This window comes from Ovis aries, chromosome 19 (assembly GCF_016772045.2).
Source record: "Ovis aries strain OAR_USU_Benz2616 breed Rambouillet chromosome 19, ARS-UI_Ramb_v3.0, whole genome shotgun sequence".
NCBI classification, from domain to species: Eukaryota; Metazoa; Chordata; class Mammalia; order Artiodactyla; family Bovidae; genus Ovis; species Ovis aries.
Genome location: NC_056072.1, coordinates 52,499,199 through 52,522,946, shown reverse-complemented (window position 1 = coordinate 52,522,946; position 23,748 = coordinate 52,499,199). Strand labels below are relative to the sequence as shown.

Here is a 23,748-nt window from a genome sequence, read left to right as displayed (position 1 = left end):
CGGTCCTCCAGGTGCAGCCCACCATGTCGCAGTTCGAAATGGACACCTACGCTAAGAGCCACGACCTCATGTCGGGCTTCTGGAACGCCTGCTACGACATGCTCATGAGCAGTGGGCAACGGCGCCAGCGGGAGCGCGCGCACAGCCGTCGGGCCTTCCAGGTGTGCAACCTGCCCTGTGGGCCCAGAGGATGGCTGCTGGGACTGAGAGGAGAGAGAGGAGCCCGAAGCACCCAGTGGGCCTCACCTGTTCCTCCACCCGCATCCCGCAGGAGCTGGTGCTGGACCCTGTGCAGAGGCGGGCGCGCTTCGAGGGGCTGCGATACGCGGCGGCGCTGAAGCAGCAGGCAGCGCAACACTCCACAGCCTTGCTGCACTGGGGGGCGCAGTGGCGCCAGCTAGCCAGCCCCTGCGGGGCCTGGGCCCTGAGGTGGGCGGGGCTCGGGCGGAGTCTGGTGGGGTGGTGCTTGGGAGGGAGGGGCCAGGAGAGTGTCTGAGGCGAAGCCTGGGAGGAAGGCAGAGGGGTCTGCAAACCTCTGCCTCCTACCTATGACCGTAAGTGGGGTCATATCTGTAGGGATCCGCCTACCCCCCACTGGAAGCTCTCCAGTGCTGAGACCTACTCGCGCATGCGTCTGAAGCTGGTGCCCAACCATCACTTCAACCCTCACCTGGAGGCCAGTGCCCTACGTGACAACCTGGGTGAGTGGGTGTGCCGAGCTGAGTCCACCCAACCTCATAGCCCTGTCTTGTCCAGCTCTGGTTGAGCACCCTTGGGCCCATTGCAGGTGAGGCCCCCCTGACACCCACTGAGGAGGCCTCACTGCCTCTCGCTGTGACCAAAGAGGCCAAAGTCAGCAGCCTACCTGAGGAGCTGCAGGAAGACCAGCTGGGCGAGGACGAGCTGGCTGCACTGGAGACCCCGTGAGTGGGGCTGGGAAAGAGCTGCCCAGGGCAAGGGGCTCTGTCTAATGTGTTCTTGCCAGTGGCAGAGGGATTGACTCCTCAGTGTACTTGCCTTCCTGCTGTGGGGCTAACCACCCTGAAGGGACGGTCCAAAATCAGATGGGAGGGTTAGGCAGATCTGTAAGAGTATGGAGAGTTCCTGTTTGATAGCCAGGCTTCCCAGAGCAGGACTGAGAAACCAGACCAGGATGTGCGCCCATGGGAGTGGGTGGGTGCTGAGTGAGGGGAAGCTGGGGACAGGTTGGTGTCCTGGCAGGAACTTCAGAAGCCCAGGTTTCAGGGTGGGGACTGGGGCCAGTCTGGACCCTGGGCAGCTCTTTTTCCTCCTATGGGATCATGAGCAGTGTGCCTCCTGACTTGGTGGTACTTTGAGAGTGTGGTCCTTGGGTTGGTTGGGAATGGGGGTCCAGAGCCTAGTGCCTAAAGTGGGTGCTGGCCCCCAGGTTGGAAGCCGCAGACCTGGATGAGCAGCATGAGAATCTGGTGCTGTCAGCTGAGTGCCAACTGGTCACCGTGGTGGCTGTGGTCCCAGGGCTGCTGGAGGTCACCACCCAGCACGTGTATTTCTACGATGGCAGTGCCGAGCGGGTCGAAACTGAGGAGGGTGTGTTCTGCTGGAGCAGGCTGGAGGGCCGGCTGGGATGGGGGCTGGGGTCTTGTGGGGCTGGGACGGGTGGCTCCAGCACCCGCTGTCCATCCCCACAGGCATCGGCCATGACTTCCGGCGCCCACTGGCCCAGCTGCGCGAGGTCCACCTGCGGCGTTTCAACCTGCGCCGCTCAGCTCTCGAGCTCTTCTTCATTGATCAGGCCAACTACTTCCTCAACTTCCCATGCAAGACGGGCGGGGCCGCAGCCTCATCCCCTTCCCAGGCGCCCAGGCCCCAGCCCTCCCTCATTCCACCCCACACCCAGGTGCGGAACCAGGTGTACTCCTGGCTCCTGCGTCTGCGACCCCCTACCCAAGGCTACCTAAGTAGCCGCTCCCCCCAGGAGATGCTGCGTGCCTCAGGTCTTACGCAGGTGAGAGCCCTGGAGGGTGGGCGTCGGGTGAGGTCAGAGCCCAGCCACTGCGGAGAGTGTTGGCAGCCCACCGGCTCACCTCGTATCCTTGCCCCCCCAGAAATGGGTGCAGCGAGAGATCTCCAACTTTGAGTACCTGATGCAGCTCAACACCATTGCGGGGCGGACCTACAATGACTTGTCTCAGTACCCTGTGGTGAGGGCCTGCTTCCCCTCTACCCACCCTCTGCTCCACCAGCCCTGGTCCACCCAAGTGTGGGTACTGATAGCGGGCCAAGCCCTGAGCTCAGTCCTGGGCTGCTGCCTGAGGCCTGGCCTTTGTTCCCGGCTCAGTCCCCCATGCCCTGCTGCCCCCACGCACACCCAGCCCCACTCCCTTCCCTTCCTGGCCTCTGTTCTTGGAAGGAAATCCTGTCTCAGACAGGCCCTCCTGCTCCCCTGAAGCCCCTCCCCATGGTGCACCCCCACCTGTGTGCTCCACCCATCTTCCTGAGGGTGAGGGTGCGGGCAGGGCAGGCTGGCCATATAGGCCATCAGAACCCTCATGTGGCTCCTGCCCGGGTGGGCGGCCAGTTCCCCTGGGTCCTACAGGACTACGTGTCCCCAACCTTGGACCTCAGCAACCCAGCCGTCTTCCGGGACCTGTCCAAGCCCATCGGTGTGGTGAACCCCAAGCACGCCCAGCTTGTGAAGGAGAAGTGAGCGCGTGAGCAAGGCTGGGCTTGGGGTTGGGGTGGACCGGGGAGGGCTTCCGCTGATTCCCTTCAACCGTGGCCCTAGGTATGAGAGCTTCGAGGACCCAGCAGGCACCATCGACAAGTTCCATTATGGCACCCACTATTCCAATGCGGCAGGCGTGATGCACTACCTCATCCGCGTGGAGCCCTTCACCTCCCTTCACGTCCAGCTGCAGAGTGGCCGGTGTGAAGGGGCAGGCAGATAGTGTGGGGCGGCAGGCAGGGTGGACGAGGGAAGGGTGGGTCTTCCAGGCATCCTGGACAGGCTGGCTCCCTGCTTGCCCAGGGCTGCACCTTTTCCTTCCCTGTCTCCCTTCTCAGGGCCTCACTTTGGCCCGTGCCCCTCCCCAGCTTCGACTGCTCGGACCGGCAGTTCCACTCAGTGGCAGCAGCCTGGCAGGCCCGCCTGGAGAGCCCTGCTGATGTGAAGGAGCTCATCCCAGAGTTCTTCTACTTCCCCGATTTCCTGGAGAACCAGAACGGTAGGCGCTGGGTGGGGGCGGGAGGCGTGAAGATGGAGGGTGGCCGAGGAGCCGGTGAAGAAGGCACAGCGAGACAGCTGACCCAGCCTTCTGTGCCAGGCTTTGACCTGGGCTGCCTCCAGCTGACCAATGAGAAGGTGGGCGATGTGGTGCTGCCCCCTTGGGCCAGCTCTCCTGAGGACTTCATCCAGCAGCACCGCCGGGCGCTGGTGAGATGTGCGCACACATACTGGCGGGTGGCCAGAGGGGAGGGCTGAGGCGGAGGGTCCACCGTTCCTGGACTGACGGCCACCTCCCTGCCCCCAGGAGTCAGAGTATGTGTCCGCCCACCTGCACGAGTGGATCGACCTCATCTTTGGCTACAAGCAGCGGGGGCCAGCTGCAGAGGAGGCCCTCAATGTCTTCTATTACTGCACTTACGAGGGTGAGCGGTGCCCTGGACCCCGGTGGGGGTTGGGGTGCAGAGGAGGGGGTGTGCAGGGGGCACAGACTGAGTCCTGACTGCCCCCCCCCCCCCCCCCCCCCCCCACCTGCCGATGCTCAGGGGCTGTGGACCTGGACCAGGTGGCAGACGAGAGGGAGCGGAAGGCACTGGAGGGCATCATTAGCAACTTTGGGCAGACGCCCTGTCAGCTGCTGAAGGTAAGGCCGGCCGGGAAGACCGTGGTCAGGGAGGCCCTGGCCGCGGTACTGAATGGTTCCTTGCCCACAGGAACCCCATCCGGCTCGGCTTTCTGTTGAGGAAGCAGCCCAGCGCCTTGCACGTCTGGACACTAACTCACCTAGCATCTTCCAGCACCTGGGCCAGCTGAAGGCCTTCTTTGCAGAGGTGAGAGGAGGCAGGGTCTCAACTTCCTACCTGGCGAAGTTCATTTAATTCCACTGTCCTTGCCAATCTCTTAGAGATGAAAAACCTAAATCAAAGTCCCTGATATTAAGACATCTTAGAAATAAGAGGTAAACACCAGAGGAAATACAAGGTAAACATCACTGAGTTTGCCGTCTTCAGGAGGGAGGGTTAGGCCAGGTTGACTCACCTGGTCATCCTTAGGGAGAACAGAAGGAGAGTCCGGCCTCAGTACTCTCCTCCCCTTCCTGCCTGCATCCCAAAAGGCCCCCAGCTCCAAGGTGTTCAGGCTCTCCTCTCCTGATGCTAGCCGACTTGGAGATTTGGAGTCGTGGGGTGGGATGACCAAGGTTGAAACCAAGCTTGAAGGATTTTCCTTGTCCATCTGGTTTCTCACTTCCTGAGATGCCCTGAAGGCCCACTGGTCTCTGCACATGATGCCCTGGGGCTGAGGGCCAAGAGGCAGGTAGCATGGTGGGGGCTCTAGCCGGCTGCTCGGGTAGCTAGTCCCGCCCTGCCCTTGCAGGTCATCAGCGATGGTGTGCCCCTGGTGCTGGCCTTGGTTCCCCACCGGCAACCTCACTCCTTCATCACCCAGGGCTCCGCAGACCTGTTGGTAAGTGCACCGGGCCGGGCCACACCTCAGCTCCACCCCCGACTCTGCCCCAACCCACCTCTGTCTTCTCACCCAGGTGACCGTGAGTGCCAATGGGCTGCTGGGGACCCACAGCTGGCTACCCTATGACCGAAACATAAGCAACTACTTCAGCTTCAGCAAAGACCCCACCATGGGCAACCCCAAGTAGGACAGAGGGTTGTGGGCTAGGGTGGGCTCTAAGTGCTCTGGCCAAGGTCTCTGAAGGCGAGGGTCTTCTGTGTATCCTGGCCTCACCTGTGCTCCTCCTCACTGCGTCAGGATGCAGCGACTGCTGAGCGGCCCGTGGGCTCCAGGCGGTGGTGTGAGTGGGCAAGCCCTGGCAGTGGCCCCGGACGGAAAGCTGCTGTTCAGTGGTGGCCACTGGGATGGCAGCCTGCGAGTGACTGCGCTGCCCCGGGGCAGGCTGCTCAGCCAGCTCCGCTGCCACCTCGGTATGTGCTGCCTGAGAGCTCAGGGTGTGCGGGTAAGAGCAGGGCTCCAGAGCTGGCCAGGGAGGGGTAACTGCTCTATTTTCCCTCTTCTCCCCTCGCCTCCCTCTTCCCCGTCCTGTCTCCTCCCCTCTCCCTTGCAGATATAGTAACCTGCCTTGCGCTGGACACCTGCGGCATCTACCTCATCTCAGGCTCCCGAGACACCACGTGCATGGTGTGGCGGCTCATGCAGCAGGTGTGCTGGGTGGCAGCCCCGTGGGCCCCCTTGGTCCAGATCTGCGGCCCATCTGCCCCTCCACTGGGCCTCCAGTCCTACCCTGCTCTCTTCCCCTTCCTACTGCTACTGTGAGCAAGTCTGGGGCTCCAACAGTCTGACTTTGGACCAGACCTTCGCTTTTCTGAGCTTTTAGCTTTCTCACTCTGGGGCCAAGGTGGTGGTGTGTCCCAGTCCTGAGCCAGCCCTGGTGTTCCCCACAGAGTGGTCTCTCGATGGGGCTGGCATCAAAGCCCGTGCAGGTCCTATATGGGCATGAGGCTGCCGTGAGCTGTGTGGCCATCAGCACTGAACTTGACATGGCGGTGTCCGGATCTGAGGTGTGTGTTTGCCTGTGCCCAGGGGAGGCTGTTTGCTGGGCCGTGCCCCTGGAACCAGATGCCTGTGCCCAGCACGCTAAGCCACCTTCCTGCAGGATGGAACTGTGATCATCCACACCGTACGCCGTGGCCAGTTTGTGGCCACACTTAGCCCTCCGGGAAGCACGTTGCCTGGACCTGTGTCCCACCTGGTGCTGGGGTCTGAGGGCCAGATTGTGGTGCAGAGCTCAGCGCGGGAGCGTCTGGGGGCTCAGGTATGGGAAAGGGGCGTCCAGCCAAGATAGGGGTAGTTGGGATTCTGTCCTTGCTAACACGTCCTGCCTCCTCCAGGTCACCTACTCCTTGCACCTGTACTCAGTGAATGGGAGGTTGCGGGCTTCACTGCCCTTGGTGGAGCAGCCCACAGCCCTCGCGGTGACAGAGGACTTTGTTCTGCTGGGCACGGCCCAGTGTGCCCTGCACATCCTCCACTTGAACAAGTGAGCCTCACTGTTTATGGGTTTGTGATCCCTCAGTTCAGTTCAGTTCAGTTTAGTCGCTCAGTCGTGTCTGACTCTTTGCAACCCCATGGACTGCAGCACGCCAGGCCTCCCTGACCATCACCAACTCCTAGAGCTTACTCAGACTCATGTCCATCGAGTGGGTGATGCCATCCAATCATCTCATCCTCTGTCATCCCCTTCTCCTCCTGCCCTAAATCATTCTCAGCATCAGGGTCTTTTCCAATGAGTCAGTTCTTTGCATCAGGTGGCCAAAGTATTGGAGTTTCAGCTTCAGCATCAATCCTTCCAATGAATATTCAGGACTGATTTCCTTTATAGGATGGACTGGTTGGATCTCCTCGCAGTCCAAGAGACTCTCAAGAGTCTTTTCCATCACCACAGTTCAAAAGCATCGATTCTTTGGCGCTCAGCTTTCCTTATAGTCCAACTCTCACATCCACTACTGGAAAAACCATAGCTTTGACTAGACAGACCTTGGCTGCCAGAGTGATGTCTCTGCTTTTTAATATGCTATCTAGGTTAGTCACGTGATCCCTCAGGTGGTGGTTATTGGCAGAGAGATACTAAGAGGTGCCCCGTGGACCCTAACCCCTTTACATGCCTGTGGACACATTCTTCAAGGCCTGTCTCTGTCCTCCCATCCTCCAGGGGGGAGATCTTGCCCTGGGCCTCCCTTAGGCACACACTTGTTCATGACTCTCTTATTTGTCAGGATTTTCCTCCAGCCATCCTTCAAATGAGGACTGGGAGGTGGATGGGAGAATGAAGAGACAGATATGTGCTGGATGCATAACTCCTTGCAGTTGCGAGTTTGTATATATCACCTTCTTCCCTCCCTCCAGACTGCTGCCAGCCGCTCCTCCTCTGCCCATGAAGGTGCCGATCCGCAGCGTGGCTGTGACCAAGGAGCGCAGCCATGTGCTCGTGGGGCTGGAAGACGGCAAGCTCATCGTGGTGGGCGCAGGGCAGCCCTCAGAGGTGAGAATGCGGGCAGGGTGGGCCTTGCACAGGGTGGGAGCGTTGATCCTGGCTGACCCATGCCTGTTCCCACTAGGTGCGCAGCAGCCAGTTTGCGCGGAAGTTGTGGCGGTCCTCCTCCCGGCGCATCTCCCAGGTGTCCTCTGGGGAGACCGAGTACAACCCTGGAGAGGCCCGCTGATAGCCCGCCCGGTCCTGCCGCGCCGCCCCGCCCCCAGCGGGCTTCGCCCCAGTAGGCTCCACCCGAGAGCCCATGGGGGGCGGGGGGCAGGACACCCCGCCCACACTCAGGCGGCGGTGGGCGGGGCCCCACCTCTGCCCAGCTCTCAGGGATTGGCGGGCGATGTCACTCCAGGAAATCTTGCCCCTCGCCGGCAGAGGGGCCGCCCGGAGTCCCAGCACTGGCCCCAGCGGCCGCACAGCACTTTTTGCACAGTCTGGGGTGGGGAGCCCAGGCTCCCGATCCCCGGTCCCAGCAGAGCACAGGGGCCGGGCTGTGGCCTTAATCCTAAGGGCGACCCCTCCCATTCTCGCATCTCAGCAATAAATATGGACTAGTTTTGTAGCTGTTCTGCCTCCGAGCATGTGTACGCGTGTCTCAACCGCCCTGTGCTGGCGTCCCCTGAGCACCCACACCGCACCGTGCCCCTAGCCCCCCAGCTACGCCGCTCCTGTCCCTAGGGGCCCGGGCCTGTTTTTCTGGCAGCTTGAGGCCCAGTCCCGCTTCAGGCTCACCTCCACGCATGTGCGCGTTCCTGGTTCGGGCGGGGCCAGACCGTGGGCGGCCCCGCCCCCATCATCGCCCCGCCCCCTCGTCCAGTCCTCTGCCGCCCGGTTTCGTCTCCGCCGCCGGCTGAAAACCTGGCCTCTCCAGGGACTCCACTGCGTGTTCCCTACTGGCTTAAGGCCGGGAGGCCCCATCCTGCAGGCAGAGCCGATCCTAGGACTGACGGAGGGTCAGCCACCACAGGTCAGGAGCGGGTTGGGGACACAGCGTCGGGTCTTCCTGGAAGGAGGGAGCCGTGGCTGCCTCTCTCTACCTCCCCCATTCTGGACCCAAAATCCTGCGCTGTTGTGGTGCCAGCATCTGGGTTGGGATGCCTGTGGGAAGTCAGGGTAGTGTGGGCGTTTAGGGTGTTGCTGTGTGCGCATGTGTGCATATTTGTGGGCCTCCAGATGGGTGTGTGTGGAGGAGGGGTTGGTAGAGGCTCCAGTCTCGCAGCTCGAGGTGGGTCGGGCACAAGGCCTGGCTGTCTCTGGGAGCTAGCGTTAGTCACAGGCTCACCCGCCAACTCCGATCCAGGCAGGGTTCCTTATGTGGTAAGTGACACAACTGTACATACACATCCTTCACGTTGCAAAGGTCGCCACAGGCTCCATGCCAGACCCACTTGGCTAGTGTGCATTTTGCTGTCCACATCCGCCCCTGGCCTTATGGAGGGAAGTGAGCTTGGAGTGCAGGGGCTGGGCCAGATGTGACTGTTGGGAAGTTACAGGACTTTCGCCTAGGTCTCATCTCCATCGCTTTTCCAGGCAAGCTCCCCTTCTCTGCCCAGTCCAGGTTCTCTCCTCCCCAGGCCTCAGGAGGGAGGTCCCAGCAGGATCAGCCCTGTAAGGGCAGATGGGTCCTGGGACTGCGTGTTCTTCAGATATCCAGCCTGCAGGCCCTTTCGAAATTCCTAGATAAGAAAGGGCCCGGGTACCTCTGGGCCCACACACCCTCTTCGTTTGCTGAACCCACCAAGGAAGCCTCCCATCCTGCCCCTGACCAGGAGGTAAGGGCTGGACACTGACCCTGGAGGCAGGAGTGGGAGTTAGTCACCCCAGGAACTGTGCTCTTCTGAGAACTCTGGGGAGCTTCCATCAGCCAGTGAGTCTCCGCCTGGCTCTGGCTTATGGGGGACGGGAGTCCCCCTGGTCTTCCTGTGCTGGCTCTGGACTCAGACCCAGGGTTTGCCAAGGTCTTTGAGACCGCTGCACTCTGGTCTCCTCTAGCTTTGGCCAGCTGGGACCAGCAGTATCAGCTTCACCCCATTTGACACCGGAGGAAACTGGTCCAGATTGGCAAGTGGGAAGATGGGGAGGTGAGCAGCCCTGGAATGAATCAGGATGACATGAGCCAGCAGAGGGGGCAGACTACCCCAAGGGACTCCTGACTTGCAGCTTGAGGGATTTCCCCCTTGTTCCTACACACAGCCCCTGCTGGACTCAGAGGTCTCCCAGCTCCTTTTTCTGTGCGCTGCTCACGACACTCCAAAAACCTTCTCCAAGAAGTGCAGCCACTGGGAGCACTGCTAGCTGGTAGAACCATGCTGCAGAACTCCAGCCACAGGGAAGCCATGGTCCATGTGGGTAAGTACTTTTCGATCCAGATTTTGGGTACTGGGTAGGATGGGAGGTATCCATGGGTCCCTGGCCTTGCAGACCACATGCAAGTCTAGTTACAGCTCTGGAGCGTCTTGTTGCTTGTGCCCTGCCTGCACTGGTTTGTAGGACAGCTGACTTGCCGGCAGAAGTGAGCAGCAGCATTTACTTGCCTTCCAGTTCAGTTTTTAATTTATTTTTGGCTATGCTGGGCCTTTGTTGCTGTGAGAGCTTTTCTCTAGTTGTGGCGAGCAGGGGCTACTCTCTGTTGTAGCGCATGAGCTTCTCATCGCAATGGTTTCTCTTGCTGTGAAGCACGGGCTCTAGACACAGGCTCAATAATGGTGCACAATGGGCTTAGTTGCTCCGCAGCATGTGGGGTCTTCCTGGATCAGGGCTCAAACTCATGCCTCCTCCATTGGCAGGCTGATTGTTTATCACTGAGTCACCAAGGAAGCCCCTGGTTCAGTTTTATTTTGTAAAAATTTGCAAGGTCTCCTGTGCGCAGAGGCTTCCACAGGGACTAGCATGAATCACTGTGCTTGCACAGACCAGACTCTCTGGGGATGACAGGACACAGTTTCGTGCCACTGTAGACAGAGGAGGTGCCCCAGGAGCCAAAAAAGGGAGAGACTGGGAGAGATCAAGGATGACCTCCCAGAGCAGGAGATTCCTGCTAGTTTGTCTGAGAGCAAAGGTAAACCAGCAAGCGCAGACGTCTGAAAGCCTGGAGAAGGTACATCTGGGGCTAGGTGTCCAAGCGTGGCGAGCCAAGGGGAGGCTGTGGGAGGTGACGGTAGGGAATGAGCCAGTCAGCTTTTGATGTCATAGTATGGGCTTTTGTCACTCCATAGTAAGGGGCTATGATTTCCAGCTTTTCTAGCAGCAAAATTGACCCCTGGCCTTGATTCCTTGCCGCTGACCCTGTCTGTCCTTTTCTCCACAGACAAGACCCGGAGGGAGCAGGACAGGGAAGGGGTATGGGCAGCGGCAGGGGGAGCCCTGGCCCCCAGCACCTCCTCCCCATTCTCCCCTGAGCCTCCAGGGGCCTCAGGCAGCATCATCCCTGTCTACTGTGCCCTCCTGGCCACCGTGGTCCTTGGTCTGCTCGCCTATGTGGTCTTCAAGTGGTAGGTGGTCTGGGCACTGCCCTGGGGTACCCCCCCTCCCCATCTGGACTCCCAGCCAGCTCGCCGTCTCAGTGAAGGCTGGAGCAGGCTGGCAGGTTCCCCCTGCTCCCCACAGCTGGCGCTCACGCAAACAAAGGCAGCAGCTGGCCAAAGCTCGGACCGCAGAGCTGGGGGCCCTCAGTAGGGACCAGCTACATGGGGACAGCAGTGTCTTCCGGGACTCTCCAGCCGGCCTGGAGCCCTGTGTCCCCAGCCAAGGTGAGCCGTTTCCCCTACCTGTCGCCCTTTAGACCTGCCCAGCCTCGTCGTACCAGAGTCTAACCTTCGCGTGACCCTCACATCTCCCATCCCAGGGCTGCCGCCTGAACTTGGCTGCCGGCTTTACCTCCACCTTCCTCGGCAGCAGCAGGAGGAAGTGGAACGGCTCCTGGAGGTGTCGGGTGAACTGGCCAACGGCTGGCGGGGCCTGGCGGGCCGCCTGGGCTACCAGGCTGAAGCAGTAGAGACCATGGCCCGGAGCCCGGGGCCCGCCTCTGCCCTGCTGAGGGACTGGGCTGTCCAGGAAGGCAGTGGCGCCACCCTAAGAGCACTAGCAGACGCCCTTGCTGCCATGGGTCGTGAAGACGTGGTTCGGGCCCTGGGTCCCCCGGCTGAGGGTTGCTCTGTGGTGTGAGTCATGGCTCCGCAGCCTGGCCTCTCAGGGAACCTGCTTTGGTGCTCCACACCACCCCCACCTCATATACCTTCCCCTTCATGGGCTTCCTGGCATTGGTGACCTCGGCTTGTTATGTTTCAGGGTGACACACAAGATCCTGGTACCAGTCACCTCCCCTCCCCCTGCCTTCCTCCAGGACAGGGATCAGGACGTGGGCGGGGGACAGCCAGACAGGGAGCAGCAGTCTTGCCCCCCGATCCCCACTCCACCTCCCTATACTTACTCTCAACTGTTTTTTCTACTTTTGTACCCCATATTAAAGGCAACTCTGGACTGTTGTTGGCTCTGTCCAGCTCCGTGGGCCTGGGAGACACTTGGGTAGCTAATGTGGCAGAGGCCCAGGAAAAGGCTGGAGTCCCTAAGGTGAAAGGCACCCCTGAGATGGCAGGCAGTGTGCGCCTGCAGAAGATGGGTGAGTTCTGCGGGCAGAGTCGAGTTCACATCCTGCATCTGCCATTCCCCAGCTGAAGTGTGTTAGGAAGCACTTTCCTTTTTGAACTTAAGCTTCCTTAGCTGGAGAACAATAGACTGGCACCTTCAGAAGCCTCCCACCTGCTGGGACTCTCAGGCCTTAGGTTTGAGACCATTTTCCTCACCTGGGCTGTGACTAGCCTCAAGGGGAGGCTGGAAGCCTGCCCCACCCCTGGGCAGGCAGTAAGAGGCAGGCTGGTCCTGGGAAACTAGGACTCTGTTACCAAGGGTCTCCGGGCATCTTTAGGTGAGAAAAAGGAAGTGGTTTCCTTTCAGGACCCACATTCCAGACTCAAAAAAGGGAGGTCCAAAGATGCTTCCACACAAGCCAAGGACAGGCAGGTCATCCCACCTACCTGAGGACAGGGTAGCTGCAGCCAGACCACCCGCACCCCTTGCATATGGCCTCCCTGAACGCAGGAGCAGCAGGTCCGTCACTGTGCTTTCAGTGTGTTGCTGCAGCAGACAGGCCCTGCCTAGGAAGGAATAATGCTACATCCTGGCATCCATCAGGATCAGAGTGCCGAAGAAATACAGCCATCTAAACTCAGCAGACTGGATCCAGCCACTGTTCAGGTGCCCAGGCTAGATCCCGTCCCCTCGCTGAGACGTGACTGGTGCTGGCTGTGCTGGGAGACTGCTGCAGCTGCTGTCCCTGTTTACCAGGGCTGCTTAACCCTGTAACTCTTATCCTTAAGATCAGGGCAGGTTTGGAGCCACCCTCACCTGGAGATGACCCTTGGGCAATAACCCAGGAGAGAAAGGCTTGGTGTTCGGTCAGCTTTAAACAGGCCAAAGCACTGGAGACATCACACCAGCAGGGAGTTGGCCAAAGGACTGTGGAGGATTAGATTGGCAATGAGTGTGAAATCCTGCATTGAGAGGAATGAACTGGCCCTGGATTAGCCAGTAACCCTCATCACTACTGAGGGGATTTGAGCCTAAAGGTTTCAAAGGGTGACTGGAAGGGAAAGATTTTGACAAAACAAAGACAACAAAACACTCCAGGGGAAATGAAGTAACATAATTCCTCTTCAAAGTGGTCCTTTCTAAAACCTGGCAACTCCCTGGTCACCATCCTTTAACAAAAGGGTGCCTGGATTTCCTGGGAACATGTGAAACCTGGAGCCTTGTGTAAAAGCATGAATTGGGCTTGGTTGCAGTGCGTATGGCTGATCCTGATGGATGCCAGGATGTGGCATTGTTCCTTCCTAGGCAGGGCCTGTCTGCTGTAGCAACATGCTGAAAGCATGGGAAACCTACCCCAAAGAGAAACACTTCTTTTTAATATGCTCAAACACGTTAGCTGAAACAGCTTCCTTAATAACACTAAAACGTTAAGGGGGTTAAATCAGGGTTCCTCCATCTGATATAATATGCTTGAGTTAGGGTTAACGGTGTAAGGCTGTAGCCCCACGGGAAATACTTTGGCTACCTTGTTAAATAGCATATTTAATGGGTACGCCTTTAAAATAGATGGGGGTTTTTTTGTCCCTTTTCACAACCTTTGATACAAAGATAAAGAGTTACTGAGCCTCTATGAACCTCAGTCTCCCCAATTCGTGTGCCTCTGGGCTGAGACGATCAAAGGAGCCCAACCAGAGCACTAAGTGCCCAGCAGGCAGTGAATGTTCCAACTGCTCCATGCCCCCAAGATCTGGCAGGCCCCAGCTTCTTCCCCAAGGGCATTGCTGCATTGAGCAAAACCACCCCACTGAGGAAGAGGTGGGACCAGCCTCCTTGCAAAGAGGGGCTGGGCCCCAGGCTGGCCTGAACGCCCTGGCCCTTCTCACCACCCGGGCAACTGGTCCATCAAGGGTGGGTGTGTCTCTGCTGAGCCCTGCGTCCTCTTATCACCTCAGCGATGTACCCCTTTGATGGGAGCTCCTTCTAGGATCCAAGCCCAGTGGTGGGGGGCATGGTGGGGAGTCAGGGAACCCAGACATCAGATGAGCATGGCTGGGAAGTCACTTCTCACCAGCCACAAGGTACAAAGGCAAAGAAAGACAAGTGCCTTTCTCTTGAGTGGCCTATTAACCTAAGTAAAGAAGCCCAGCGCCAGAGAGGTGGCAGGTCTACTTCCTTGGCTTGGAAATGCACGTGGTATGATGGCTAGCTCAGTCACAGTAGGACCTGTGGGGAAGGCCTGGGATAAACTCCAATCTCAAGGATTAACCTTAGACTTCACACACCTATGGCCACCATCTCCTTTCTCTCAGTGCCAACACTATAGACAAACGCGCCAAGTTCTTTAATTGATTTTATTTTTTACATAAAAAGTTCAGTAAAAATTGGATAAAGTAAAGTGATTTTAAGCAGTAAATCAATCTTATCAACATAGCACAAGGCTGGCCGAAACCACAAGGCAGCCTGCTTCGGAATATTTACATGATAACAAATCAAACCTTGCAGGAGAACTTAGGCCATCCTTACAAAGTCTTCTGTGATCCTAGCACACAGAGGCTTAAAAGCGAAACAAAAAACAAAACCCAGGAAAAACAAATTATTTTCAATATATTCACATATACATTAAAATATAATACAGATGGTCAGGGTCAGGGTTGTGGGTGGGGATGCGCATGAGCCTGTGCGCTGACAGCACCGCCAAGGAGGAGACCCAGGTTGGAGTGGGGTCAGGCTGACCAGGTCTCAGAAGGGAAGGTCTCAAGGGCCTAACCCCTCGCCTCTGATGGCCTCTACCAACAGCTCACAACCAGGGACCATGTGTTGTAGATGGAGCTCAGTATTGTGGCTTTCAGTTGAAATCCGCAGGTTTGAAGTCCCCAGGGTGTCGTGTCACCCGTAGCACACAGCCCTGACGGTGGGGTGGGGAGAGGGCCCACAGGATGCCTTCTCCCCGCAGTCTCTCCGACCAGCTTGCCCGGCCTCCCACCCTGGCCCCGTAGGTCACTCTAATTCAGTGTCCTCTTTGGGTTTGTAAACAGCCCCAAACTTCTGCATGTACTTCTTAATGTACTCCTTGGTTTTGTGTTTCACATTCTCATTGCACTCCAGGTCCTCGGGGTTCTTACAGTACTTCAGCTCCTTATTCATAACGCCATGAGTCAGCTGTCCAGGACACAGAAAGAGACCACAGGCCACCAATCAGAGTGGAAATGATTCAGGGGGGAAGGCAGTCTTCTGCCCCAGGACCCTTCTCAGTGAGACTGGGAGGTGAATTAGACCAGGGAGGTTGGGGCAGGCTGGTGCTGAGGTCATCAGAATTCAGCTCAGCTGTTAGAGAACCACTACCCTCCAAGAGGGTCACTTCCCTTCCCTAATCTTCCCCTTATGTTCCTGGGTCTCCAGCCTGGGCATGTGGCAAGGAAAACCTCCCCTTTTATGATGAAAGGGACCTTTTTAGGAGGTCTAATGTGCCGAGAACGTTGTCAGACCACAAGCAGGGGAGAATACCTTGCGAGCTAGGTGTTTGAAGTCTTCGGTTGTGGTAATTCTTCCCACTTTGCAGTCAGGTTTCCGGTAAGGGTTCAGGCACTGGACGATGAACTGCGACATCTGCAGGCAGGGGGAAGAGAAGGCAAGAACGTTGTCCCGAAGAAATGTAGAAAGGCAGCAAACAGAGCCAGCCCGTCCTTCCCTTTCCCTCACTCGGGCTGGCTGGTGTGGGTAGAAGGCGTCTAGTATGCCAGTGGGACAAGAGAAAAGGATCCGGGGTAGCCCCAAGAGGGACAGGGCTCCCCTGGATGGACTGGGCAATGGAGGGACAGAAGAGTAGGACGCCACGCTGGAACTCATGGCAGCCCCAGGTTTCAGCTAAGAAGTCTCCTGTCCTTCTCAAAGAGAGCAGCAAAATTCTCTGGCTCCTGCAGGCAGGGCAGAAAGGGCCTTTCTGTGCTACCAGGAGGCTCAGTGACCCCAGGAATGCAGGTATTTTGTTAAGACTGCTTAGATTCTGTAAGTGTTGCACTTCATGGGATTGACACAACATCAGTGTAAAGCAGACGGATGGTCGCATGTTAGAGCAACCTGTGGGAGACCATCTAGGGTACTTCCCACATCCTCCTGAGCTGTCTCTGTAGTGTCTGTCCTAGCCCGTAGCTCTCAAGAATGATCTAGGTGCAGGACCTCTGGAAGTATCTGGGGCACTAAGACACAAATTTGACTCCAGAGGACAAAGGGAGCACCATGACCAGGGTCTACCCATTCCTGAAAGTGAGCTTTCAGACACTCAAATGACAAGGCTGTATCACCAGGCTGGCACTGAATAAACAGCTGCTAGCTGGCTGAGCTGAAATGCTGATCATTTTACATAGTGACAGTGAAACACTAAGGTTTATCCTTGAGGAAGGCTTTTGATCACAAGTTTTTTCTGTGGTCTTCTGCTTCCGTACTCTGCCTTCAATCTGTTTCCCTGAGTACAACAGGGGATTTCATTATTCCCAGCTTAAACTCCTTCAGTGGTTCCCTGTAATTCAGTATGAAGCAGCACAATACTGTTTAGCCTCATCTTCCCCAACCCCTGCCACACCCTGAGCCACAGCCCCCCAGAGTCCAGCAAAGGGATGCCGCCTTCTGCCTGCAGTGCATATGCGGTCAATCCCGACCCCTGACTCAAGAGCCCTTCCTCACACCCTGAGTAGTGGCCTCCGAGCCCCATCACTTCTTTGCAGGTGTGCTTCCTCCAATGGACTATGAACCCCTTCAATGAATGAAGACTGGAGTTTAGAATCTGGATGCCCCGAGGCAGGAAGGTTAGTGTTCTGAGAACATACACATCTAACAGCATACAGAGGAGCTGCTTTCTCTCCATCACTGGAGGATTAGGCAGCCACCAAATGACTCTGAGCCAGAAGGCCCAAGTTCAAGTCTTCTGTCTAGAGCCTGTATCCTCTGAACCTGAAGAGCTCCTCCTCAAGAAGAGGAATGACAATTCAGTGCTTCTACCTTGAGTGCTGTTGTGGGGGTAAAATGATACAATGGACAAGAAAGTGCTTATTATCCAGCTGCGAAGGACCATACCCATGTGTCACCAAACAACAACTGCAGAGTCCAGCCACAGAAGCAAGGGGACACCCAAAGGCAGGGCCACCTAGTACTGCAAACAGCTGTGCCCACTTTGGACGAGAAGGAATGGGGCTCAAGTGTAAGTTTTCCAAGCTTAGTGCCCACATCCCAGCCAACCTTACCTCTTTTCTGAATACTTCTTTGCTCTTCTTAGCCAGCTCACTGGAGGTGTCTGCTTCTGCTGTCTTAGGCTTTTTTGAGGTCTAGAAATGGTAAAGAAAACACCACGGTGCAAGGATGAGAGGTCAGGTCAGTGATGCCCCCAGATGGGATACCCAACTCTTGGTATTATTTATAGGATCCTAATGGGACACAACCTGGAGTCAGCCGAGCTATTGTTATCACTCTCACTTCATGTCTAAATCCAGCCATCTGGCTCCAGCCTCATTTCTATAAAGCAAATTCTAATTCTCTATCCTAAGAGAAAGTCGATCTTGGGTATAGCTGGTAAACATTTGTTTCCGGTTACCTCTGCAAAGGAATGTGCTGTGTGACTTGGACCGCTCAGGTCCCCATTGTGAGATGCAGCGCCCCACGTTGTGAAGTTAGCCCCAGGGTCACCGACTCTACCTCTCCCATCTCTTGACATTCCAGGACTCTGGGACAAAGGTAGAATGTGCTTCCCACCCGATCGTGGTCCAAATACCATGCTCTGCATCCTAGTCTCCTAGACTGTAGGAGACAGTCTCAGTATGCAGAAGAGGCTCCTTCAAGGTTGGCAGCCTCAGTCCAGGAATGGAAAGACTGAAGAGGTATCAAGGTACTGGGGGTGGGAAGGGGAGGAGATGAGAGTCATCCAAGTCACTGACCAGATGACTAGATTCAAAGACAGAAGATCCTCAGTCTTAAGATGCTGAAATGATCACACACTTAGGAATGCTTCCCTCCAGCAGTGTGAGCAGGGAAGCTGCCAGTGCCTGCCCTCCCCCCGCCCCACCCCAATCAGGCACTGCAGAGAGGGAAGGGGCTGGCAGCCCTGGCATTCAGAGCATCTGCCAGGCAAGGCCATCTTGCCACATTTCAGATCACCGCCAGCCATCAAGCCCCTTCCTAGAAGTGTACTTGTCCATGGGAAAGATTATGAGCATCCCCCCTCAAATACAACTCGCCTCAGGTGGATGTAGGAGCTGCAGTTGGCATTACAGGTACTTCAGGTTTTTGCTGGCTGCTTACAGCAGTTTTTTCTAGTCCCAGCCTATCACCAGTTCTGATTCCTCTTTTTCCATCAACAGTATGAAGGTGCTGGTGATGAAGGGACAGTTCAACTCCCTCTGCTCTGGACTGGCTCCAGAGAAAGGTGGCGAACCCCCTGGCTTCTGTAAATCAGCTTTCTCTGACTTGTTATAAACGCTTTGCATATTTTCCCCTTTTCTACTTCCTGTGGCTGTGGGACCAGGAAAGGGAGGGCAGGGTAGAAAGAACACACAGATTCAACCTCTGGTTTCAGGAAACAAAACGCAAATTTTCAAATGTTTTGCTTTGAAATTTTGTGGTTATTTTTTTCCTAGCAGTAGAGAGTATGGGTGTGCTCCACAATAAGACCTCAGGTAGCAAGGGATCAACTACACCCTGTGTAAGCCAAGATAATTTCATCACACCCTAAACTATTCTCTTGTGGATCTCCGAAATGAGTAGCAACAGCAGTTATGTACAGAAAACCCCTCAAGGTATGACAACTACCTCAAGGCCCTGGGTCCTGTAGAGGAGGCCAGGCTCTTAGTGAGGGCACTGTGTCAACAGGCAGGTCCTGCTTCCCTCCGAATGGGGTATGTGTTCAGAAAGCAAAGTAATTCCAGCGCATTTCTAACTGAATCTCTGACTTGCTGAGGCTGTTTAAAACCAGTTACTGAGCACAATCACCTGAGCTCTGTCCAGGAGCCTGGTCCAGAAGAAGCTGAGCTATCAGAAACACTGCATGTGATTCAAACTAAATTCTGCAACGCATGAACCTGTACACGCCAATTCAAAGGTTAAGAAAGAAACATCCTTGAAAATAATAAAAAAACTCAGTATATTGTTTTGAAGTTCCTGCCACCTTTGATAACAAAAAGAGCAAAATAACTTCAGTTTGGTTCTAGACCACGCACTACATACCAAAAAGAGGCGTGGGGTGGGGGGAGGGCAGGAAGTGGGGAAACAGGAACAAATTGTTTCCACAGCACTTTCAACAAACAGGGGCTGTTCCTGGCCTTTTTCATATCCACTTGTGTCCTTAGCCCCAAGTGATGCCTCTCAGATGCCTCTGCATGAATCTTCAACATCTGCATTCTGAGTTCCTCACTTTGCCTAAACTATTACAATACTCCTCAATCTGGGTTCCACTGCTACCAACCTCATTTTTTCAAACGGGCCTGCTTCACTTGGGGACACACTTGACTGCCGGACTCACTGCTTTAAAAGCATCCATGGCTTTTAATCGTACAATAATCACACTGGGAGGACACCAAGATCTTAGATCATTAAAATCTGACATACTTTTCCGTATTTTTGTCTGGCTCACTACCCCATATGTACCCAAACTCTCACCATAATCAAATTATTTTTATTGTTCTCTCTCTATATATATGCTCTGTCTTGTATTGACTTTATACTTTACAAAAACTACTTTATTTGCCCAGAATCCTCTTTCTTGCTCAGCTTAGCTATAGGTCAACTCATGTTTTCTATGACATATCACTGGTGCATTTTCTTAGACCATTAATCACTGTATTCCCATAGCATTCTGTACATTCTTAAACTACAGCGATTATCCCATTGTATTTCAGGTTTATAGATGTGGCTATTTTCTTAGACTGAACTTCTTGAAGACTAGCACTCAGATTTATTTTTCCTTCTATGTGTAATACCTCACAAAATGCCTATGAATTAATGAAAATTTACAATATTATGGTCTTCACTTCCAAGGGCTTTAAAATCAAAATGAAGACCCTAAAGATGGGGGGGAAAACAAGAACAGAAGGAAGAAACACATACCCCACAGGCATCCTTCTGTCTGAGATGCTAGCTGGGTGAATACAGTAGGACACCAGTGAGGAAGATGATCCAAATAAGTCCCTGGTTATCATAGTCAGACTAGGTCCCCATGATAGAGACTATGGTCCTGGAAGAAATCCAAAGCCTCTGACTTGTGCAGGAGATGCAGATTTGATCCCTGGGTCAGGAAGATCCCCTTGGAGAAGGAAATGGCAACCCACTCCAGTATGCTTGCCTAGGAAATCCCACGGACAGAGGAGCCTGGTGGGCTGTAGCCCACGGGGCCGCAGAGTGGGACACGACTGAGCACACACACTTTCCTCTACGAGAACTCTCCCACGGAAACGTCACTCACTACTGGCGGACACGCACAGAGACGCAGCAACTCGAGGAAACAGGTGGACAGGTACTTAAGAAGTCAGACGCACATATTAACATTGTCTAACTGACCCAGCAATTCCACTCCTAGGTATCCACCCAAGAGAAATGAAAATGTATGTCCAAAGACTTGTACCCCACTGTTCATATACCATTATTCATAACAGTCAAAGAGTAGAAACAACCCAGATGTCCATCAACTGGTGAATGGACAAATAAAATGAGGCACATCTAATATAATGGGATATTAGTTAATGCAAAAAAGAAATAGGCTAACAAGCCATGAAAAAGTATAGGAGAACCTTAAATGTATACTGCTAAATGAATGAAGTGAATCTGAAAAGGCTACAGAGTCCAAATATATGACATCCTATAAAAGGCAAAACTAGAGAATAGTAAAAAGCTCAGAGGTTGTCGTGGATGGGGATGGGGGATGGGGGATGGGGAGCGACGACCCGATGCAGAGGGGAGCACAGAGGACTTTCAACACAGCGAGACCAGGCGGTGCACTCTAACAGGGGACACATGCTTCGACACGCTTGTCCAACCCACAGAAGCACCAAGAACCCCGAGGCAAACCACAGACTGAGTGATAACGATGTACCAACGCAGATTCAGACTGCAATGAGCGCACCACACCCCGGCAGGCTGTTACAGTGGAGGACGCTGTGCGTGTGTAGTGACAGGAGACGTATGGAAACTCTGTACTCAGTTCAACGCTGACAGGAACCTAAAACTACTCTGAAAAATAAAATCTACCAAGAAGATAAAGAGTTATGATAAGGACCTTTTCAGACAAACAGAAACAAGAGAACTCATCACCACTAGACCTGAAATACTCGAAATATTAAAGGAAATTCTTCAGACTAAAGGAATGCTAACTATAACACTGAACAAAGAAAAACATATCCCTCAAAGTGAATAAAATATAAAATGAGGTATGGATTTGTTTCCACTTTAATTCTCTCTTACTCCAATTCCTTCCCTACTTTTCTCTCCCATGTTTCTCCACTGACCTAACTAGTTAAGTGCCTCTTATTTTCAAATTAAATACTATTCAAATCTTAGAACACAGATATATTATCTTTGATTTCATTCAAGACACCACCTCCTTGGAGACAATGAGTCCTGTTCCAACTGAAAAAGGATAAACGTTGTTAATTCAATTCCTGAGAGTCACACTGATTTACATGACCTCTAATCCTAATTCGGCTGGAAGCTAGGAGCATCCCCTCAGCTTTAACAAGCACAACTGTCCTAAGTATTATCAAAAGTCTCCTGAGGAGCAAAACTGCTCCTAGTTGAGAACACTTGCATTAAAAAGCTAACAGTATTTATCTCCAGAGAGGGAATATGACGAAAGGGGAGCAATAAAAAGAAATTAAGGGTTTTTATTTTTTTTTCTACCATACCTACTTCTGTACTGTGGATCCCCTTCCACCTCCAAGCATGTTTCATACGCCTAATTCTCCAGAACAATAAGGAAAACAGAATTTCCAAGGCTAAGGAAAGTACATGCAGTAGGCGCCTGCCTATGCCACCCCTTTGCAGGTGAAGAGATCAATCATAACCGTACCTAGCATGTACTTGGAGCAATGGCTAATGGTACTTGTACATGGCTAATGGTACTAAAAAATGACAAGACAAAGACTCCCAGGAAACAAGTAAGCCACACTCACCTTCATGGGATTTTCATCATATGTCGGGGTCCCCAAGTCCATCTCAGCTTCATGCTCAAGGCTGGCATCATCTCCTGGGCTTTCCCAAGTAGGAGGATCCCACTGAGTCTGCCTAGAAGAAGGTAAGAGCAGCCATGCTGTCATGGCCAGAAAACAGAGGACCCTGGCATAGGCATCTCTGCTCATACGATCGTAAAAACATAACACGCAATCAAACACAGAGTAAGTCAGCTCCATGAGAGCGACATTCTTCCCAACAGCAAGAACTCTATCCCAGAGACATGTTCTTTAGGCCACTGTATTTCTATAGCCAACGTTGCGGCAATGTTTACTAGGTATCAAAGACAACAGTAAAACCAAATATTCTGTCTGGCTCTTATCTGGCTCGTAATGTCCTACATAAGGATTCAGCAAAGGCTAAGGAAAGTACATGCAGCAGGCGCCTGCCTATGCCACTCCTTTGCAGGTGAAGAGATCAATCATAACCATACCTAGCATGTACTTGGAGCAAAATAAAATAAATCACAACACCCTCCTCACAATCCTTGATCACGTGAGAAAACTCTTTCCTGCTTTAGGAGTCTTCTTGTTTGTATTATTAATAATAGTTTTGCTCCTCTGGTTTGATGATTGACAAAATGGAAAAGATGTGAACAGGTTAAAAACTTGTGCCCTCTGCTAAAAATAGTCTCAACTGACTACAAAAAAAAAAAAGAAAAAGTTCAACCATGTTAACTCTTTGCATGTTTTTTCTTTTTTCTTTTGGCTGCACTACAAAGCTTGCAGAGATCTTAGTTCCCCAACCAGGGATTGAACCCTGGGATCCTGGCCCAGAATCCTAACTACTGGATTGCCAGGAAATTACCTCATTGCATGTTCACGGTTGTTTTGAAGGTAAGCAGGCAAAAGTGGCTTTGTTTTTGTTAAAAAACCTAGATCTGTGAAGTAACAAGTAGAAGTAAGGAAACTCATATCCAGGAGTCAGAAGTCAGTTGTCACAAGAAATGCTGTTAAGGGGAATCACTTAAAATGTCAAAAGCCTCCAAGAAGCTAGCAACATACCTGACAGGTCCATCCTGTCATTACAGTCCTGCTCTTTTCTACCACAGCAATTTTTAGTCAGCAACGTTAAAAGCATTTGATGTCAGTCAGTTCTGTAGGTGATTATGAAAGTATCTTTAACTGACAGAATTAATTTTTTAAAAAGGGCTCAAGATTTCTATTGTAATCAAAGAACCACATGCAGTTGTGGGTTTTATTATGGGAATTAAACAGAGAGGGAGGTATTATACTCTTAGGTGCTAGCTGAAGAAAAACTAGAAAAGTGCAGACATAAATAAGAAATACAAATTTTTTTTTTTTCCTGGAAAAAAGTGATAAAGTTTGCTTTGGTATTGAAAAAAAAAAAAACAAAGTTCTGGTAAAATTTGCAGACACTGATTTTTAAAGTCACAACTCTTTCAGTCAGCAGTATAACAAGGGCTTGTTTTATAAAGACATTTTTACAGGAGTAATGAAGACCTAAGTAGAAAGGGAAAATATTTGACTGTATGAAATTTTTCATTTCCTTCTGTCACAAGACGTTACCAACAAGAACTTGCAATATTCTTGGATTAAGAGATCTAACGATGCTAACAGAAAATGGCAGATGCCCCAAACAAGCAATTCACAAGAGATAAAAATGGTCAATAATCTAATGAAGACTTTCCATCTCAAAAATAAAAGAACTGAAAATGAAAGTAAGATTTCTTATCTACTATCTTACATGAGTTAAAGAACCTACATAAAGAAAAAGG

The 23,748-nt window shown here is 53.3% G+C and overlaps 3 protein-coding genes and 1 long non-coding RNA gene across 15 annotated transcripts in view; 3 read left to right on the top strand and 1 right to left on the bottom strand.

Moving 5' to 3' along the window:
* Positions 1 to 7,782, top strand: part of NBEAL2 (neurobeachin like 2) — a 30,145-nt gene extending 22,363 nt beyond the window's left edge. For 6 of the 7 annotated variants that reach the window (XM_042236339.2, XM_027957721.3, XM_027957720.3 and 3 more), the window contains 23 exons: positions 12 to 161; positions 272 to 429; positions 577 to 701; positions 788 to 923; positions 1,409 to 1,569; positions 1,671 to 1,987; positions 2,088 to 2,183; positions 2,561 to 2,685; positions 2,768 to 2,908; positions 3,076 to 3,206; positions 3,306 to 3,415; positions 3,513 to 3,630; positions 3,751 to 3,848; positions 3,919 to 4,035; positions 4,580 to 4,669; positions 4,746 to 4,855; positions 4,970 to 5,142; positions 5,283 to 5,377; positions 5,620 to 5,736; positions 5,832 to 5,990; positions 6,067 to 6,215; positions 7,082 to 7,217; positions 7,294 to 7,782. In XM_042236339.2, the coding sequence (XP_042092273.1) occupies positions 12 to 161; positions 272 to 429; positions 577 to 701; positions 788 to 923; positions 1,409 to 1,569; positions 1,671 to 1,987; positions 2,088 to 2,183; positions 2,561 to 2,685; positions 2,768 to 2,908; positions 3,076 to 3,206; positions 3,306 to 3,415; positions 3,513 to 3,630; positions 3,751 to 3,848; positions 3,919 to 4,035; positions 4,580 to 4,669; positions 4,746 to 4,855; positions 4,970 to 5,142; positions 5,283 to 5,377; positions 5,620 to 5,736; positions 5,832 to 5,990; positions 6,067 to 6,215; positions 7,082 to 7,217; positions 7,294 to 7,398 (3,117 nt within the window). In that variant the 3' untranslated portion in view covers positions 7,399 to 7,782. Of the gene's footprint in view, positions 1 to 11; positions 162 to 271; positions 430 to 576; positions 702 to 787; positions 924 to 1,408; positions 1,570 to 1,670; positions 1,988 to 2,087; positions 2,184 to 2,560; positions 2,686 to 2,767; positions 2,909 to 3,075; positions 3,207 to 3,305; positions 3,423 to 3,512; positions 3,631 to 3,750; positions 3,849 to 3,918; positions 4,036 to 4,579; positions 4,670 to 4,745; positions 4,856 to 4,969; positions 5,143 to 5,282; positions 5,378 to 5,619; positions 5,737 to 5,831; positions 5,991 to 6,066; positions 6,216 to 7,081; positions 7,218 to 7,293 lie in introns of those variants that run through there. The other variant, XM_042236340.2, reaches the window with a different exon arrangement.
* A 257-nt stretch (positions 7,783 to 8,039) lies between these two features.
* LOC101114909 (death domain-containing membrane protein NRADD-like) lies at positions 8,040 to 11,704 on the top strand. Of its 3 annotated transcripts, XM_012100151.4 has the most exons (6): positions 8,040 to 8,992; positions 9,213 to 9,301; positions 9,414 to 9,569; positions 10,528 to 10,711; positions 10,827 to 10,969; positions 11,065 to 11,704. In XM_012100151.4, exons 3-6 carry the CDS (start codon positions 9,527 to 9,529, stop codon positions 11,382 to 11,384), a joined length of 690 nt encoding a protein of 229 aa, XP_011955541.1. In that variant the 5' UTR covers positions 8,040 to 8,992; positions 9,213 to 9,301; positions 9,414 to 9,526; the 3' UTR covers positions 11,385 to 11,704. The 3 variants fall into 3 exon arrangements, with proteins under 3 accessions (XP_011955541.1, XP_004018551.1, XP_060258907.1); XM_004018502.4 differs by lacking the exon at positions 9,213 to 9,301 and having other exon boundaries at positions 8,040 to 8,187; XM_060402924.1 differs by having other exon boundaries at positions 8,040 to 9,301.
* A 2,440-nt stretch (positions 11,705 to 14,144) lies between these two features.
* Positions 14,145 to 23,748, bottom strand: part of SETD2 (SET domain containing 2, histone lysine methyltransferase) — a 76,397-nt gene continuing 66,793 nt past the window's right edge. For all 4 annotated transcript variants that reach the window (XM_042236343.2, XM_042236341.2, XM_015102456.4 and 1 more), the window contains 4 exons: positions 21,953 to 22,064; positions 17,045 to 17,125; positions 15,312 to 15,413; positions 14,145 to 14,966 (listed from right to left, as the gene is read on the bottom strand). In XM_042236343.2, coding sequence (XP_042092277.1) covers positions 14,805 to 14,966; positions 15,312 to 15,413; positions 17,045 to 17,125; positions 21,953 to 22,064 — 457 coding nt within the window. In that variant the 3' untranslated portion in view covers positions 14,145 to 14,804. The remainder of the gene's footprint in view (positions 14,967 to 15,311; positions 15,414 to 17,044; positions 17,126 to 21,952; positions 22,065 to 23,748) is intronic.
* Positions 17,121 to 23,686, top strand: LOC132658217 (uncharacterized). The gene is made up of 3 exons (XR_009597521.1): positions 17,121 to 21,211; positions 22,732 to 22,846; positions 23,533 to 23,686. It is a non-coding gene; the product is annotated as an uncharacterized LOC132658217 (long non-coding RNA).